Raw genomic sequence first — 16,669 nt, 5'->3', positions numbered from 1 at the left:
ACAGTGACAGCTTAAGAAACTTTTAACTAAGTTATTGCCAAGAAATGTAACAAAAATCGTATTTATAATTTCTAAATGTGTAACCAAAATTTAGATTGTACATCAGAACTTGAACCTTTGATTTAAAAGTAATTTAAATATACATCCGTTTGATGTACACCTTAATTAAAAAGGGAACATTTTAATGTATAAATGTGCATACTTCGGCCGATAAAGGACAACCATCTGGGTGATGTACGTGAAAAAAACATGGCCGTTTCTTAATTGTTTGTCGATTGTATTGAGTATGAGGGGCGTAAGCTTTTGGCCTCCTTATTCCAATTAAGTCTCCACTATGAAACTCAAATATTTCATGTTTATTTCGTAATAAAGTTTTAATACCCCCGCATTCAGCTTTGATACTTTGCAGATCACTTTTAGATAAATTATGTGCAATGTCTCTCATAGGTAAACGGACACCAGATTGCCATCTACCAATTTTATTGTTATTTGTTTTTATTGTGTTATTGGCGGGAGACAATAGCTGATGGAATATTTTTAAAATTAAAGCATCTATAATTTTTTTATTGATTTGGGTGCAATTTCGGACTTTTTCGTGTGGGTCACGTAATTTTATATCCAAAAGTGATATGTTGTTTCCATATTTAATTCGCTCTTCTTCAACAAAATTTGCGATGTGCTGTATTTGTTTTTCATTTAAATTCGATGCATACGAACGATCAATTCCAATTAAAGCTAATCGTTTTGTACTCGGTATTTTCAAACGATCTTTTAACGTTATAAAACCACAATTTTGTGAAATTACATTTAAATATGCATAAAAATCTTGATATATACTTATACCCGTATTGCGACGTTGAAACTTTGCACCAGAAAATTCATATGCACAGCATGGAAGTAGAAAGAAACGCATTTGAAAGCTACTAGTAGCGCTTAAAACAGGTATCCATGGGGATAATTCATCAGAATGATTACCAATCAACCAATCCACATCTTCTGGGAGTTTAAATGATAGAGGTTCTATTGTTTGTTCAATTAATCTTGTGGAATGTGAATAACAAGCCCAAATTTTTCGTCGTCGCACATCGTAACCATAACCATTGTAGCCCTCTTCAGAGAGTATATATACTAATAAACCATTTCCACATCCGAGATCGGCAAAACCAATCGGGGATCCGACACGCTGCCATAAACAAATCAAATAAGCAGCTATCGCCAGGTCTTCGTAAATATATTTTAGAGGATCAGTAGATTCTTTTGCTTTGCTCCAAATCTAGAAATAAATTTATATTATAAAATAAGGGGATATTTTTAGCGACTTGTTTACTTTCTCACATTCAATGTTTTTTCAGCGTATTTGGACTTGAGCATCTTGTAAAGTTCATTGTAACGTTCCAAGTCTACCAACTGTAAGGATTTTGTGTGTTGGGTTTCCTCAACTGAATCCAAAGTTGGGCTTGTACACCACTTCACTAGTTTCGGTTTTAAAATAAAATCAGACCATCGCTTACTTTTATCTGAGGTACTACGTTGAGTGAGTATATCCACTGTTAAGTGGTTGTTACCAAATTTAACAGCATAATCATCCAAATCTTCGCACGACATAAATCGACATGTGTATTTTTTAATCAGTAAATCTGAATGATATTTGTATATTTTATAATAGTTCATTGCTATGAATATATATTAAATTACGTACCAATATTAACCACAGCTTCGATATCCTTCTGTAATTTTTTAGACAAAAATTTACATAATATTAGAAAGCCCTCACATTCATCTCCTAAACTTTTATTCTCTTCTACACTACAAAGTGCGTGGATTAGATCCACTTCAGAACTATCAGAAACCAATGTATCCTCATTTTTTCCAAGTTCAAGAAAATCACTAAATTGAGAGTAATCTGTTTTGGAGAAATGTGCAATTCCCTTCTTTACTTTCAACACTTTATGTATTACACATGCAAATATATTTTTATTAACTGCGTTGTAATTTCTTATCAATATAACAATTCCAGTCCAAAATTGCTTTTCAGTAATAAAATGCTCCATTTCAATATACGTTTGGTGTCTTGCACAAATACCACGACATATATTCGATTTTCGGGATTAAAAAAAAAATAATAATCCTAAATTATTTTCTTCATTATTTACTAATACATGAATTTGAATATGAATTTCTTTGAAGAAACCTTTCAATTATAGGTGTTTTACGAATATAAACAAATTTATATAGTTCAACACATTATTTTGACATAACCATGATTTTAGTGGCGGTACAAACAGGTATGTTATTGGGTCCCTTACAACCCGTTATATAATTTTTGACTTTTTACAATTGTGATTTTAGTGATTTCAGGTTTAGGATAAAAAAATCATTATATTGGATAAAAAAGTGCATAGATAAGATATATATAATAATATATACTCAAAATTAATAATATGTGTTCTGTGTTTCTCGTTTGAACACAGTCTAGCAGAAGAGTTTCGTATCATTTCAACTTTGTTATCAAGAATATCTGTCCGACATTACCAGCATAATTTCTGATATTTGTATTATTAATGTATTATACACATATTTTAACTCAATATTAGATATGAAAAGATTTAAAAAATATAAACAATATCACTCATATTTAAGAACAACATTGTCTTCACGTGCTATTGTGAACTAGCAACTTTGTCCGAATACTCTTATGTAATTGTTGACACTGTCAATATATTTACATCCTTGGATATTCGTAAATTTTATTCTATCCTTTCATCGTGTTTTTTACTATTTGTCATTTAGAAATCAACTATCCGTTATGTCCCTAATTCGACAGACGTTAAAAAATTTCGCTCGTACCAGCAACGCTGCGATGGTGAAACGATTAATGGTGAGTCAGAAAAATGTCCACTGAGAAAAATATATTGTACTATTTTTTATACAGTCCTTAGATATTTCCCACATTCATAAGAGATATAGTAGCACTACTAAAACTGATGATCCTTCACAATTCCCTGGTGCTAAAGCGCCGTTTGTTTCCAATTTAAAATTGATTGAACATACTGACTATGATGCCATTCCTATCTACCGGGTCATGGATAGTGACGGATACATAGCCGATGAATCTCAAGATCCTCAGTTAAGCAAGGAAGTAGTGCAAAAGATGTTTAATGATATGGTCCTACTTAACACTATGGACAAAATTTTATACGAGTCTCAACGTCAGGGACGCATTTCGTTCTACATGACGAATTTTGGGGAAGAAGCGTCGCATATTGGAAGTGCAGCTGCTTTAGAAATGCGGGATTTGATATATGGTCAATACAGAGAAGCTGGAGTCTTAGTTTGGCGTGGCTTTCGCATCGACCAATTCATTGACCAATGCTATGGCAACTGTGATGATAAAGGCCGTGGCAAACAAATGCCAGTACATTATGGAAGCAAAGAACTTAATTTTGTTACTATATCCAGCCCTTTGTGTATGTTATGTTTTTGCAGAATAGAACTGCTGAATATTTCTAACTAATATTTTTTAATAATTTTGACTGCATAGCAACTCAAATGCCACAAGCTGTTGGTGCAGCATATGCTATGAAGTTACGTCCCAATAATGATGCTTGTGTGGTGTGTTATTTCGGAGAAGGTGCAGCATCCGAAGGTGATGCTCATGCAGCTTTTAACTTTGCAGCAACGCTGGAATGTCCAGTTATTATGTTTTGGTATTTTAAACTATATATAGTTGATGGCATTTGAATGAATATAATATTTTCAGCCGCAATAATGGATTTGCAATTTCTACCCCTTCGCACGAACAATACAATGGAGATGGAATAGCAGCTCGTGCTCATGGTTACGGCATGGCAACGATACGTGTTGATGGCACAGATGTATTCGCTGTTTACAATGCTATGAAATTGGCTCGTGAATATGTAATTCGTGAAAATAAACCAATTGTTTTTGAGGCTATGGCATATCGGTAAAGTATATTATGCATTCATGCATTACTTGCTTACTTGATTTTTGTTTTTAATTTACTTAAAGTGTTGGACACCATTCGACATCAGATGATAGTACCGCTTACAGATCTGCTGATGAAGTTGAAGTTTGGAATTCAAAAGAACATCCTTTATCAAAACTAAAGAGTTACATGGTTCGAAAAGGATGGTTTAATGAAAACGAGGAAAAAGAGTTTGTAAAAGACGTACGGAAACAAGTTTTGAAACAAATTAGTATATCAGAAAAAAAACCGAAACCCAACTGGAAAGAAATGTTCGAGGGTGTTTACTCGGAAATACCTCCACATTTGAGAGAACAAATGAAAGAATTGGAAGCTCACATCAATACACATAGGAACCACTATCCTGTAAAAAGCTTTAAGGCGTAACATGTCCAACCTATGATCGTTGTTTTAACCGAACTATTGCGCCTTTCATTAGCTTACACATTTATTTTCTTGTTATTGTTATTTTCACAATAACCTCTGGACCATAATCTAGCATGGTATACGAGTGTTTTAAAGTTGATTTGAATAGTCTTTGGTGGTAGATTGGAACTGTTATCACAAAGCATGTGATATTCAAAGTGCATTTATTAATTTTAAGAAATTAAACCGAAAACTTACCTTTGTGTTAACAAAAACACAATGCCACTAAAGTTGGCAAATAGGAAAAAATAAAATATTTTTCGATTTTTGATTACGTAATATTAAAGTAATGTATATTGTATCATGCGTGTAAAATTTTTTAATTAAATCCTGGTTTATCTGTGTTTTAATATGTCAAATAAACAATAAAGAACGCCTTTTAATCTGAATGTTTTATAATGTCATTGTGGGATAGAACTTTAGTTGTATGGAATGGATATTTTTTATTACAAATTTCTACAAATTTTCGGAAACGAAAAATGCGTGCAATATGTTTAATATTTAATAGTAAACTCTTCATTAAACCTTTAACTGCAATAATTTGATTTGCTTAAACTACAGTAATGTTTACATATCTGTATTTCCTTCGTTAAGACGTTAATTAGTACGAAGTTGGTAGTCGCCGTTTTGTGTAATATAGCGTACCCAAGGTAACGCCTGATAACCGCTTTTCTCAATTATTTTCAAATACCGTACTTGAATGCCCGATGTTGTAAAGTAAGGAATTTCAAAACGAACCTGTATTGGGGGTTTCCCTTCATTATTGTCTTCGCTTTCAACGCTTGGCAATCCAAAATGTGCACGCATTAAATACTCCTTACCGCCAGGAAATGATTTAATAGTCCATATTATGGCGTTTTGCTCTGGAGCATATTTGCAACTACCAATAGTTGTTTTAAATTTAGGAGAGTCTGCATCTGCGGGAACAGGAATGACAATTTCGACGTTGTTTGCAGTCGAGCGTCGCTTAAATTGCGATTTGGCCTTTATCATGTATTCGACACGGGAGTGAACGTGCCGTTCAATAACAGATTCAATCCAAATCAAAGGTTTTACCTATACCATAACAGAATGAGACAATCAGTGCTTGTGACAAAGTAGAGAGTTATAGTCCACTTACATGTGTATTAAGGCGATAAGACATCAATTCAAATTCTCCATCGGGTGGAATAAATGATATAGTGCGGTCATTTTCGAATCGAGATAAACGAACACATTGGTGAAATTTCACATCTTCCAATTCAACTGACTTTGATTTGCCGCGACCGGTACTTTCAAATAATACTTTATCATTCAATCCCAATCGTAATTCTGGCATTCCAGACAAATATACTCGCATTTTTATGGCTCCTACTATTTCACTTCGTAATACATTCCCATTGGCGTTGGCCAAGAGATTGACGGATTCTATCACATCAAGAAATACTTCATTTTTACGGTATTTAATACCTTCCGAGCGCCAAGAAACTGCATTGGTAACCGCTAGAGGAGGGCGGGGTTGGAGTTCCAGTTTATGTCCTTCTTGTGTGATATATTCCTGTAGTATTTTCGAATCAGTTGTCTGTGGGTATCCAAAATCAATCAACTCATCAAGTAGTTCATAAATAATTACAAAATTATCACGTATTGACTCTTCTTCTAGTTCTTTAAAATATTCTACAAAAACTTGCGCTATTTTATGCAGAAAAACAAAAACCAATGCAATATTAACATTCTTGTTGCGTGGTGTAGTTGAAACAATATACAGGTTGTTCGTCTTAATGTACGCAAAGGTGCTGGAAAAATTTTAAAATTACTTAATTCGATAATAATTATAAGAAATAATTATTCTGTACTTACTGATCAGCAGTCTGCAATATGGGGGTAATCAGACCCTCTTCTTCACGTTCCATTAATAGTGGCATGAACTTGTCAATAGCGGCCATGTCCATTGTATCCCCTCGATAATTACGAGATATCAATACTTTACCTTTGACATCCAAAACATATATTGCCGAAGACGACATTATCTCACCTTTTTTTCAAGAAAACTCACAAATAAAAACGTCGATAAAACTAAGTAGAAGCTTTGAATTTACAATAAATCTACACAATAATTACTTCCGTCCTCACTCTATCTTGCTTTGATTCCGATAAGCAATTTTACACAAATTTTAAGGATTTGTGCAAATTAAATCAACACCAAAAATTTTCATTAAGGTGCCACACAGGTTGCACTGATGACGAAAATCACCTGTCAAATCGCTTGTCATTCATAGTTAATTATACATTGCCATACTATGAAATATATTATTCATATAAAAATATTTTGAAAAACAAAAAGCTAAAGTATTACATAAATCTATAAAGTTATCCTCTGACATATTTAACTTTTCATACGTATATTTACGCATTCCAATTAATTCAGGGTTCTAAAATCTGTATCACATAAACTTTAACTAATTTTTCAAAAATGTTAAAATTAGTCTGATTCTTTTTTGTACGGGCTGGCATCATTTATCGTACAACACATTTATTGTGAATGGGTGTTCTTACTAGAAAAATATATTCAGTTTGATAGTGTCAATAAGTTTTAAGGCCGCTTCAGCATTTTTCTATGTGGTTTTATATATAATCTTAGAATTCGATAAAGTGTTAGTAATTGATGAGGAAAATATATAAATGCTTTTAATTTGTGTAAAGAGATAAAATAAAAAAATATTTGGTAGTAAGGAGGGGGCGAAGTTATTCGCGACAACACCCTTCGCTTATAGAAGTGTATTTGAAATATCCAAAACCTTAATATCACACAAAGTAGATAACTTGTAGCGCTGGATTAATAAAAATATGGAATCAATTGATATCTCACGCTTGGAGGAGGCAGTTGTAGTCTTTTACCGTTCAACTTCACAAGAGCAAGCCATAACACATGACTGGCTTACTAAAGCTCAAACAAGTCCACAAGCGTGGCAATTTTCATGGCAGCTAATGGAACTTGGCAAGGTGAAAAATGTGCTCAATTATAAAAATTACTTTTTGTCTATTAACAGTATTACAAAGTTAAAAAATATTTATTTTTAAGAGTCAAGAAGTTCAATTCTTTGGGGCTGTTACATTACATTCTAAACTAATGAAGTATTGGCATGAGGTACCTCGGGAAAATCATGATGAACTAAAACAGAAAATTTTGGAAAAAATTATACAGTTCGCTTGTGGTCCAAAACTAGTTCTTAATCGATTGTGTATAGCTGTAAGTTCTTTTTAAATGTTTTAATATCCTTTTTAATAACACTTTTCTACAGCTCAGCGCTTTTATTGTGCATATGCTCGGAGAATGGTCGACCGCAATAGAGGATGTCATAAACACCTTTCAGAATGAGCAAATACCGAACGTCAACAAAGAAATGCAATTATGGATTATGTTAGAGGTTCTTCAGGCTATACCAGAAGAAGTTGGGTTTATTATGTTTAAGATAATATGCGACATTAATATTCATTAAAGATTTTTTCAAATAGATGCAAGCAATTTTCACGTCGGTAAAAAGAACAACATTGCGAGCTGAGGTAGCAAAACGTGCTCCACTCGTGATGGAGACAACAGAAGCTTATTTGAAAATGCAATTAGAACGCGAATGGGATAGTGAATGTTTTAGTAATATGACAAGAGCTGTTAAATGTGTTGGTACTTGGGTAAAGTAAGTAAATTTGTTAACTATTTTCTTAATTAATGTTTACATAATCTAAATACTTCTTATTCAGACATATTGGATTTTCCATTGAAAATTGTCAGAACATTACGGCAATATTGCTTAAATTAACGAATAAATGCTACTGGCCTTGTATTCAAGAATCGGATGGGGATGGATGTATGTCTGCTGATGAAAATGAATTAGCCGAGACGTGCCTAAAAACTTTACTTAGCATAATTATTCAACCAGATTCTCATTCCTACCCTAAGACGGCATTTATACTAATCCGAATGTTTTTGGACTCGCTATGCGAAATCACAAAAATGGAATGGAAACGTGATAACAATAACGAGGATATAGTAGTTAATATTTACACACTCTTTGTATCATCCGTGGAAAGGCACTCACAACTTCTGTTGAGTGGAATAACAACTACAGATCCAGATCTTTCTGATCTCTATGGTCGTCTTGTTAATGAGATTTTGCAATGTACGGATAAACCGGGAATATATCCAGTGGAGGAGTCTTGTAGCAGCATGGCTATGGGGTTTTGGTATTTGCTACAAGATGAGGTTTTTGCTATGCACAATGAAGAGGAACGCATAAAATGTTGGGAATATATAAAACCATTGTATGCACATTTGACTCGCATATTAGTACATAAATCGGAACAACCAGATGAAAATTCTATTGAGAAATGGACATCGGATGATTTGGAAAGTTTTCGTTGTTATCGTCAAGACATATCAGATACATTTGTAAGTATTCTAATAAAATAGTTGGGATTATCATTTATAAATACCATTTTAGATGTATTGTTATGATGTTTTGCATGAATATATACTTGACATACTGGCTGCAGTACTTGATGAGACTATTGCTGAGTTGCAAAATAATCCGACACAATGGACCAAACTTGAGGCTTGCATTTATTCATTCCAATCGGTAGCAGAACATTTCGCAGGTGAAGAACTAAAGCAGATACCAAAACTGATGCGTGTTCTCTCAGAAATTCCCTACAATAAAATGAATGAAAAGCTGCTCGGCACTGCTTTGGAGACAGTTGGCTCTTACTGCCAGTGGTTAAAAGAAAATCCGACCTATATACCCCCCGCAATTGAATTGTTAGTGCGAGGACTAAATTCCAATATGTCTGCTCAAGCTACTTTAGGCCTTAAAGAGCTCTGTTGTGATTGCCAACTACAAATGAAGCCATACGCTGAACCACTTCTAAATGCTTGCCATACTTCGTTAATTTCAGGCCAAATGAAAAATTCTGATTGTGTGCGTTTAATGTATAGCATTGGAAAACTAATGAGTTTACTTCCAGCCTCTAATATACCCAACTATTTAGATATTATAGTAGGCCCGTGTTTCGAGGAATTGCAGACCATTTGTCAAAATGATTGCGTAAGAATGAACATTGTAATCCAATTTAGGAAAAATTTCTAAGTTTTCTTTTTTTTTTTTTTTTTTAAAGAAAACACCAGCAACACGAATACGCACAATTTTCCGACTGAATATGATATCAACCTTATTTTCCTCGCTCAACACGGACTTGGATGAAGATGATAATATCGAAGATCTAGAAAATATTCAACCCGTTTTGATTGTAATGCAAAAAACAATGCCAATATTTCGGCAAATAGCTGAACTTTGGGTGGAAGAAATAGATGTGCTTGAGGTAAATAATTATTGGTACATATATTATAAAAATAATAAATATTTGTAATCAATATATTCAATTTAGACGGCTTGTACTGCATTGCAACATGCAATTGTTAATCTCAAATCTAGTTTTCGGCCTATGTTGCAAGACCTCTGTTGCTTTATTGTCGCTATTTTCCAAACACGTTGCTGTGCACCAACATTGGAAATATCCAAAACGGTAACTATTTTCCCATTGGAGCTCTAATGATTGTTTTTTGATCTCATATTTTGTTTATTTATTATTAAAGGCTATAATAATATTTTATAAGGACGAGGGATGTAAATCATTGATGCAACAACTTCTAGTTGAACTCGTGCTACACAGTTTCAAATTATTCGAAGTGAGTTAAACTTGAACAAACAGTAAACTATACGCAAATATATATTTTTATATAAATTAATTTCCCTCCGATAGTCCACGCCGGAGAACGCTTTCTCGAATATCGCCGACACAATTGAAGTGTTTTATGCATGCCTCATGCAGATCATCAAAAAGTTGCCACAAGCCCTGGATGACAAAGCGATTGCTTTTGATAGGTTAATATACTATGCGTTGAAAGCAATGACCTTACCAGAAAATGGTCCTATACGCACCGGTGTGCAGTTTTTGTCGCATTTTATTCTGCAGTCACGTAATTATCCGAGTATGACGCAAGCAGTCCTTAATGCTGGCGAGGAAATTATTCGCACTGCTGTGTTATGTGTTGGTTGTATTGCTCCTCGGCAGCAAGTGGAAAAATTTGCCGATATTTTTATGGCAACCAATAAAAAATATCCAGCCGAATTAGTTGCTTGGCTGAAGTCAGTTATGTTGGTACCAAACTATCCCACACAACTCGTCGACGAAGCTGAGAAATCTAAATTCGTTACGTTGATTATAAGGTAAGGAAAAAATGAAAGGAATGAAATGAATGAATTACGATTTCCAATGTAATTTTCTTTTAGAGAAAAGGTCAACAGACGCTTGTTGCAGAAACATCTCAGTGATTTTGCAGTAAAATCCCGAGGCCTAACTGATAAATTTCAATAGAAACACCAAAAAAAAAAAAAAAATTAAAAAAATAACAATTAAATATAGGAGTGTAATCCCTTATTGCCAAACTATGTTAATAGAACAATAAGTTCACTCACGGTCAATGTTTGATGTAGTGTTGACATGCGAGTTTGTTCTGCGTCCCCGTATTTTAAATGGTATTGGGTAGGTGTTGTGCGGAACACCGACTTAGAGTTGCGTTGCTTTGTTTAATTTTAGAGTTACAAAAATATATTTCAAAATAACCACAACGAGTTTATTTTGTTTATGTTACATAAATACCATAAATTTTATTGTGAAATTTATTACAAAACCACTAAATAAAAATTTGAGAAATTGTAGTTTTATCATATGTATATTATTGCTCAATTATGAAATCCTAAATATTTTTAGTTGATAAGTAAATTTGTTATTTTATGTGCCCAGTAAGTTCCATAAAATCTTAAAGCTATTATATATAACAATTAAACAAGAATGCAAACTAATAGATTTCCCTCCCATTAATTTAGTGACAAGAAATTATGGAAATGTTCGAGTGTCTTACCAAATACAACAAGACACAAAATATATAAGCGATATAAATCGAAAAACGGTGGTTATATCAAATATGGATCGTGTTTGCAAAACTTAATATATTTATAATTTCTTTGGAATACATACATACATGTACGGAAATATGTATAATGTGGAAAATGTGATAGTAGATATAATTTCTTTTCGAATCAATAATAACGTAAAACACGTTCAATATAACATATATATGCGAACGTAATTAACTTTTTGACTAATAATTTATTTAATAATATTAGCACATATTTTCATCATTAATAGCGTTATATTAGTAAATATTTATTGTATAAATCAAAATTATTATATCTACATTACTTGAAATAGCAATAAAATAATTATATAAGTTGGGTAGAAATTCAAATGATACTTTTCATTATATATTATACTAGTGGCCGGGCCATGCAGTGCTATGGATAAGGTTAAATTCTATTCTGGTTAACTATTTGATTTCTTTTGGTGAATTACTATTATTTAGTTGTTGCAGAAGTCCGGTTTTGGCCATCAAGAATACCAACCTTCTCATAGTATCAATGTTTAAGTTTGGGCTAAGTTATATTAGGATATCGAGATCAAATAATCGCTTTACCAAATGGCTGGCCTGACAGACTGATGTTAAGCTGTGACCACGACCACTTACCTAAAAATGTATAAATCCTAATTCCTTTCGTGGTGTAAATATCTGTTGCAAAAGTCTTATTTTTTCTTAATTTCTTTTTTATTTTTTGTATTTGTCCGGTTTTACCTATCTACAATACAAGCTCATATTGCTAATTGTAACGTGTACGAAGTTTTATTAAGATATCTAGGTTTAATTACAATTTATCGCTTAACCAAATGGCCGAATGGGCAGGCGGATGGATATTTCGATTAAAATTTGAAATATAAACTATCCTTTATTTTAAGTTGGACCAAAGAGCAGACGTGTGCAAAATTCCATTAAAATCGGTTCAGTAGTTCAGGCGCCAATCCCGGACAAACAACGTGACATGAAATTTGTATATATTTTGCCTCACTCCAAAAGGACGTCACAGCTCTCAAAACAGTTTCTAGAAAATAAAAAAATCACCAGTCTTCAATTTCACTAATAATTTCGAACTATACAAAGAACAATAGCCTTGCATTAGTACATGGTGGAGGCCGACCAAAAAATAAAGAACTGATAGCAAAGTTGCACGAGAGGTCAGAAAGTTTAAACTTAAAAGCTCTCCGCAATTGGTAAAGGAGCTTGAGTTACCAATCTGATCGAGTGGTCACTCGTCGCCTGAATGATGCTGATTTACTCAGTTATTGACCTCCAAATCGTCTGGATAACTGTTCTTTTTACTGACGAGTCCAAATTTAGTTGGGTAGGAAGTGATGTCGAGTGTTATATTAGATGACCACGAAACAAACGTCTTGGAAATTCAATCATTGTTTAATATGTAATGATGCCACATGCTAAATGGGAAACACTACTTAAGTGAGTCTTCCAACAGAAGTCGCAAAATCCAGACGAATAAAGTGTATGAAATGGAGTGACCTCCACAAACTCCACATCTTGACCCCATAAAATATGAATGGAAAAGAAGATTGATAGGCAAATTCTGATGATTTTTTTCGAAGGAAACTTGAGACATGGTGAAATATACCCCAAGCCATTGTCAATACTAAAATACTAAATTTTTCTTTTATTCTATTCAAAATAATGTACTGTTTTCTTTGACTTGCTATTGTTTTGCCTTATTGAATACAACTGCGAAATTGGAATAAATTTATATAGATTGTTTAAAATAAAAGTTAGACAATATAAACATGAGTCTGCAGTGGAAACGGACCGTGTACTCGACAGTGCTGTTATTATAACAATTCAGTTGCAAATGGTTTGGCGGATACTTTATGTATAGTATGTGCACGAAAAAAACTAGTAGCGTGGATATGATAATGGTATGAATAATAATATGAAAATCTTTAACGGTAAATTCAAAATTTAAATTTATTCGGAACACTTACTAAATTATTCACATTACATAATATGGTCACTGTAAAATTTGTCAGCAATAAAGTCTTACGTTTGTGAGTTGATTTTACACAAAAAACTTGAAAATCTACAGTGTTTGGCTCCTTTTTATGCGAACTGCGTCAGATTAGGCTACACTACGGTGGCTTGGATTTGTATATCCAAACGTTGGAGAGTCTCGTGGCTCTGTACACAAGGTCTCAAATCACAAACAATAAACTGCTAAGGGATCAGTATGCCTATAGCAAGGGCAGACATTGCTTTGCACTCTGTAATGACATTGCTGAAGGGAGCCCTTTACAGTCTCATTTGTAATAGAATTGTCGTAGCAAAATGGGTAGTGTATGTGCACGGTCGGATATAATTTGTTTTGCCATCAAACCAATCAAGATACAAAATCCTATACGTTCGCCTCCTCTTATTGGAAGTATCCAGTCTGCGACCCGTCAACAGGCTGAAGAACTTGGGACTTATCCTAGATAAGAAGCTTTCGCGGAAGTGAAACAGTTAATAGCCAAATTTTCTAATCTGAAAAGAGCTGAATACATTGATGTAGAATTTGATTCAATCATTACAAAAAATATTACTTTTATTTTTTGTTAATTTTCATTTTTATTCATAAATTAGATATAGTTATTCTTTCTTAAATTTTAATATTTGTGTATTAAAAGTAGTAACACATTTCACTGTAAAAGAGAAGAGAAATAAAAAAAATTAGTTTTCAATATTGAGGTCCTATTAATTTTCATATATATGCATATGGATAATTCATTTGTGTGGACGAATTATTTATTGTTTTTCTTAAACAAACAAAATATTAGGCAAATCTCAGTGCAAAACCACATTTAAGCATGCAAAAATATATTTTATTGACTCTTAACTTTTATCTACCATACTATATAAATTAGCTTTGTACAAAGAATAACTCGTACAATATCGGTTGATGAAAGCTAATTTATAGAGCGATTGTATACAAATTTTACATTTTACTTACAAAAGTTATGCGTATACTATCTTGTGTTATAAATCACCATTGAATAAAAAAAGATATACCAGTACGAGTCCATATGTATACGAGCACATGCACTGCATATCATATGTAAATAGGAGACACACAACGATAACAAAGAATTAAAATGGTTATTCATGTTTTATTTATTTCAGTTTAATTTTTAACATTTGGATCATAAAATTGGTTTAGCATTGATGTTGAATATTCGGATTCAACATTCATTATATATCATAGGCGATTCACGAAACAGCATTTCCGATTATATGTATATGTACTAATTTATTCTGTTCCTTTTAGTAAAATTAGTATACTTATTTTTTGATAAAAAATAAACTATGTGTTTAGGCGTGTAAATTTAATTATCAATACCTGTATGTTGAATATTCGGATTCAACATTCATTATATATCATAGGCGATTCACGAAACAGCATTTCCGATTATATGTATATGTACTAATTTATTATGTTCCTTTTAGTAAAATTAGTATACTTATTTTCTGATAAAAAATAAACTATGTGTTTAGGCGTGTAAATTTAATTATCAATACCTGTATGAGGTGTGTTCAAAGAATAACGGGAATTAAATATTCATGCATTGTCTACATTACTTATTTATTCCTTCGTCACTTTCAAAAGAGTCCCCATTCGATATTATGCAGTTATTTCACCGCTTCTTCCAATTGTCGAAATTGTATCAACATAATAAACAAAAGATTTTGACAATTGGACTTTTGGTTCATTGAAAGTTTTAAAATTTCCATTATTTTTTGAACACACCTCGAGTATGCATTTATTTAAGCAGCAGTAAGTATTTGGTGTTTATGCATTTAATTCGTAATCTAATACAATTGCAAAATTTATGGAAAAACATTTTCGTAAATATGGTTAGATATACAGTTGAACTTCCCTAACTCGAATCGTACAACAGTATTCATAAAAACATAAAATTTTTCAAAAAGCTGTATAGATTTATACACGGTATTATTTATCTAATTCGCACCAAGATTTTTGCTTATGTACATAAGTTAAAACATGTATTCTGTAATTTTTGGCTGAACATATGTATATTTTTTGAACACCGACAAAAGAATCTAATCAGTTTAGTGCTTTGCAGTTGTATTAATATTCGTATTTAAATAGGAATTTAAAATTGCAACGACAGCGTTACATAATCTTTGGATGGCGGTTGAATAATTGCTTCTTCAGAATCTTCATAGTTTTCCATGGCGCTAGAAGTCATATTCGTTGGGTCTGCAATATTCGGTTCTACAATATCATCATATGTATGTGGCATATTTGTATCACTATTTATCATCCATAACTCAAAATCAGTTTTTCATAAATTTTTGATTTTCGTCAATGTTTTGTAAAAAAATTAAAAGTATATTATCTTTGTTCGTTCGATTTATGAAAGAAAATTTGTAAGAAATTTGACTTCTAACCGCTACTGCCAATATAAGAGTTCGTGTTATGGAGAACTTCGAGTTATGGAAGTTCAACTGTATTAGCCAACTTGCATTCGATTTCGACAACGTTTGGAAAATCAAACTTTGTTTAATCAAACTAATTCATGACCATTCTAAAATCATATTTTAGGTATATTATATATATAATATATTATTTAGCTTAAAAGTTTTACGTGATAAAAAGAGATAAAGTTTTAAAAATTTAATAGAATAAATGAATGGCGTTTTGAAATAACATTTGTAGGCTTTTAGTGCAATCATGGAAAAGAAGAAACACAATACTTCTTAAATATTATAAACACTCGCATTTCGATTACAAAACATGGTGTTATATGTTAAACTGCAACTGTTTTATTTTTTATCATCTAGTGCATATATGTTACGCCTACATACGTAGTTATGTAATGCTTATATTTTGTATATTGGTAATTTTGGAATTTAATTTATTTAAAGATGAATTTCAATGAATCCATATATATTTGCGTTAAGTTTCAAGTTATATACTGCAATAGTTATGTTTTTTCTTGAATTGGGTTCACTTAAATTCCTTCAATATTTGTTCACATCCGGGGTAGTCTTCAAGAAATCATCTGTACGTTTATGTTCGAAAAGGGCACGAATTGTGCCGCTATCAACTGGCAAATCCGACTTTCGACGTAATAATGGCTTGTCTTTATTGCGTTCCCCTTGTATCTGTTTGGAATGAGTAGTTTCGCAAGAAGCAAATTGTCTTTTAGCTACGCTTGAAAATATCGGTGCGTAAATACATATATATATAGATTATGTCTTTATGTGTATATGTG

General features: G+C 32.4%; 5 protein-coding genes across 27 annotated transcripts in view; 2 read left to right on the top strand and 3 right to left on the bottom strand.

Annotated features, from left to right (window-relative positions):
• Positions 1-115: 115 nt before the first annotated feature.
• LOC105208372 (probable tRNA (uracil-O(2)-)-methyltransferase) lies at positions 116-2,281 on the bottom strand. Its single transcript, XM_011178162.3, has 3 exons — positions 1,700-2,281; positions 1,336-1,637; positions 116-1,273 (listed from the first exon to the last, which is right to left on the bottom strand). The coding sequence occupies exons 1-3, from the start codon at positions 2,049-2,051 to the stop codon at positions 182-184; spliced, it is 1,746 nt and encodes a 581-aa protein (XP_011176464.2). The 5' UTR covers positions 2,052-2,281; the 3' UTR covers positions 116-181.
• Positions 2,282-2,375: 94 nt separating this feature from the next.
• LOC105208374 (2-oxoisovalerate dehydrogenase subunit alpha, mitochondrial) lies at positions 2,376-4,800 on the top strand. Its single transcript, XM_011178165.3, has 6 exons — positions 2,376-2,394; positions 2,791-2,878; positions 2,933-3,467; positions 3,542-3,707; positions 3,761-3,964; positions 4,030-4,800. The coding sequence occupies exons 2-6, from the start codon at positions 2,807-2,809 to the stop codon at positions 4,370-4,372; spliced, it is 1,320 nt and encodes a 439-aa protein (XP_011176467.1). The 5' UTR covers positions 2,376-2,394; positions 2,791-2,806; the 3' UTR covers positions 4,373-4,800.
• Positions 4,801-4,900: 100 nt separating this feature from the next.
• LOC105208373 (AP-1 complex subunit mu-1) lies at positions 4,901-6,652 on the bottom strand. The gene is made up of 3 exons (XM_011178163.3): positions 6,251-6,652; positions 5,532-6,186; positions 4,901-5,467 (listed from the first exon to the last, which is right to left on the bottom strand). Exons 1-3 carry the CDS (start codon positions 6,415-6,417, stop codon positions 5,009-5,011), a joined length of 1,281 nt encoding a protein of 426 aa, XP_011176465.1. The 5' UTR covers positions 6,418-6,652; the 3' UTR covers positions 4,901-5,008.
• Positions 6,653-6,947: 295 nt separating this feature from the next.
• Positions 6,948-11,169, top strand: LOC105208375 (importin-13). 2 transcript variants are annotated; one of them, XM_011178166.3, is made up of 11 exons: positions 6,949-7,393; positions 7,473-7,640; positions 7,693-7,842; positions 7,907-8,085; positions 8,150-8,837; positions 8,890-9,489; positions 9,560-9,763; positions 9,830-9,967; positions 10,038-10,130; positions 10,205-10,671; positions 10,735-11,169. In XM_011178166.3, exons 1-11 carry the CDS (start codon positions 7,238-7,240, stop codon positions 10,817-10,819), a joined length of 2,928 nt encoding a protein of 975 aa, XP_011176468.1. In that variant the 5' UTR covers positions 6,949-7,237; the 3' UTR covers positions 10,820-11,169. The 2 variants fall into 2 exon arrangements, with proteins under 2 accessions (XP_054092172.1, XP_011176468.1); XM_054236197.1 differs by lacking the exon at positions 7,473-7,640 and having other exon boundaries at positions 6,948-7,393.
• A 2,802-nt stretch (positions 11,170-13,971) lies between these two features.
• Positions 13,972-16,669, bottom strand: part of LOC105208376 (serine/threonine-protein phosphatase 2A 56 kDa regulatory subunit gamma isoform) — a 30,755-nt gene continuing 28,057 nt past the window's right edge. For 21 of the 22 annotated variants that reach the window (XM_029037819.2, XM_029037820.2, XM_029037813.2 and 18 more), the window contains one exon: positions 14,520-16,559. In XM_029037819.2, coding sequence (XP_028893652.1) covers positions 16,416-16,559 — 144 coding nt within the window. In that variant the 3' untranslated portion in view covers positions 14,520-16,415. Of the gene's footprint in view, positions 14,075-14,519; positions 16,560-16,669 lie in introns of those variants that run through there. The other variant, XM_011178170.3, reaches the window with a different exon arrangement.

The sequence above is a fragment of the Zeugodacus cucurbitae genome, chromosome 2 (assembly GCF_028554725.1).
Source record: "Zeugodacus cucurbitae isolate PBARC_wt_2022May chromosome 2, idZeuCucr1.2, whole genome shotgun sequence".
Taxonomy (NCBI): Eukaryota; Metazoa; Arthropoda; class Insecta; order Diptera; family Tephritidae; genus Zeugodacus; species Zeugodacus cucurbitae.
Note: the sequence above shows the minus strand (reverse complement) of the source record. Positions and strands in the feature narration are given on the sequence as shown.

Bases quoted from the DNA above. Each gene is read 5' to 3' on its own strand.
- LOC105208372 (XM_011178162.3), bottom strand. From the start codon at position 2,051: ATGGAGCATTTTATTACTGAAAAGCAATTTTGGACTGGAATTGTTATA. The intron at 1,638-1,699 runs GTACGTAATTTA...AATATCATTCAG, and splicing joins CGAAGCTGTGGTTAATATTG to ATTTACTGATTAAAAAATAC. The intron at 1,274-1,335 runs GTGAGAAAGTAA...ATTTATTTCTAG, and splicing joins ACGCTGAAAAAACATTGAAT to ATTTGGAGCAAAGCAAAAGA.
- LOC105208374 (XM_011178165.3), top strand. From the start codon at position 2,807: ATGTCCCTAATTCGACAGACGTTAAAAAATTTCGCTCGTACCAGCAAC. The intron at 2,879-2,932 runs GTGAGTCAGAAA...TTTTTTATACAG, and splicing joins CGATGGTGAAACGATTAATG to TCCTTAGATATTTCCCACAT. The intron at 3,708-3,760 runs GTATTTTAAACT...TAATATTTTCAG, and splicing joins TGTCCAGTTATTATGTTTTG to CCGCAATAATGGATTTGCAA.
- LOC105208373 (XM_011178163.3), bottom strand. From the start codon at position 6,417: ATGTCGTCTTCGGCAATATATGTTTTGGATGTCAAAGGTAAAGTATTG. The intron at 6,187-6,250 runs GTAAGTACAGAA...AAATTTTTCCAG, and splicing joins ATATTGCAGACTGCTGATCA to CACCTTTGCGTACATTAAGA. The intron at 5,468-5,531 runs GTAAGTGGACTA...GTTATGGTATAG, and splicing joins CTTATCGCCTTAATACACAT to GTAAAACCTTTGATTTGGAT.
- LOC105208375 (XM_011178166.3), top strand. From the start codon at position 7,238: ATGGAATCAATTGATATCTCACGCTTGGAGGAGGCAGTTGTAGTCTTT. The intron at 7,843-7,906 runs GTTGGGTTTATT...TTTTTCAAATAG, and splicing joins TTCAGGCTATACCAGAAGAA to ATGCAAGCAATTTTCACGTC. The intron at 9,968-10,037 runs GTAACTATTTTC...TTATTATTAAAG, and splicing joins CATTGGAAATATCCAAAACG to GCTATAATAATATTTTATAA.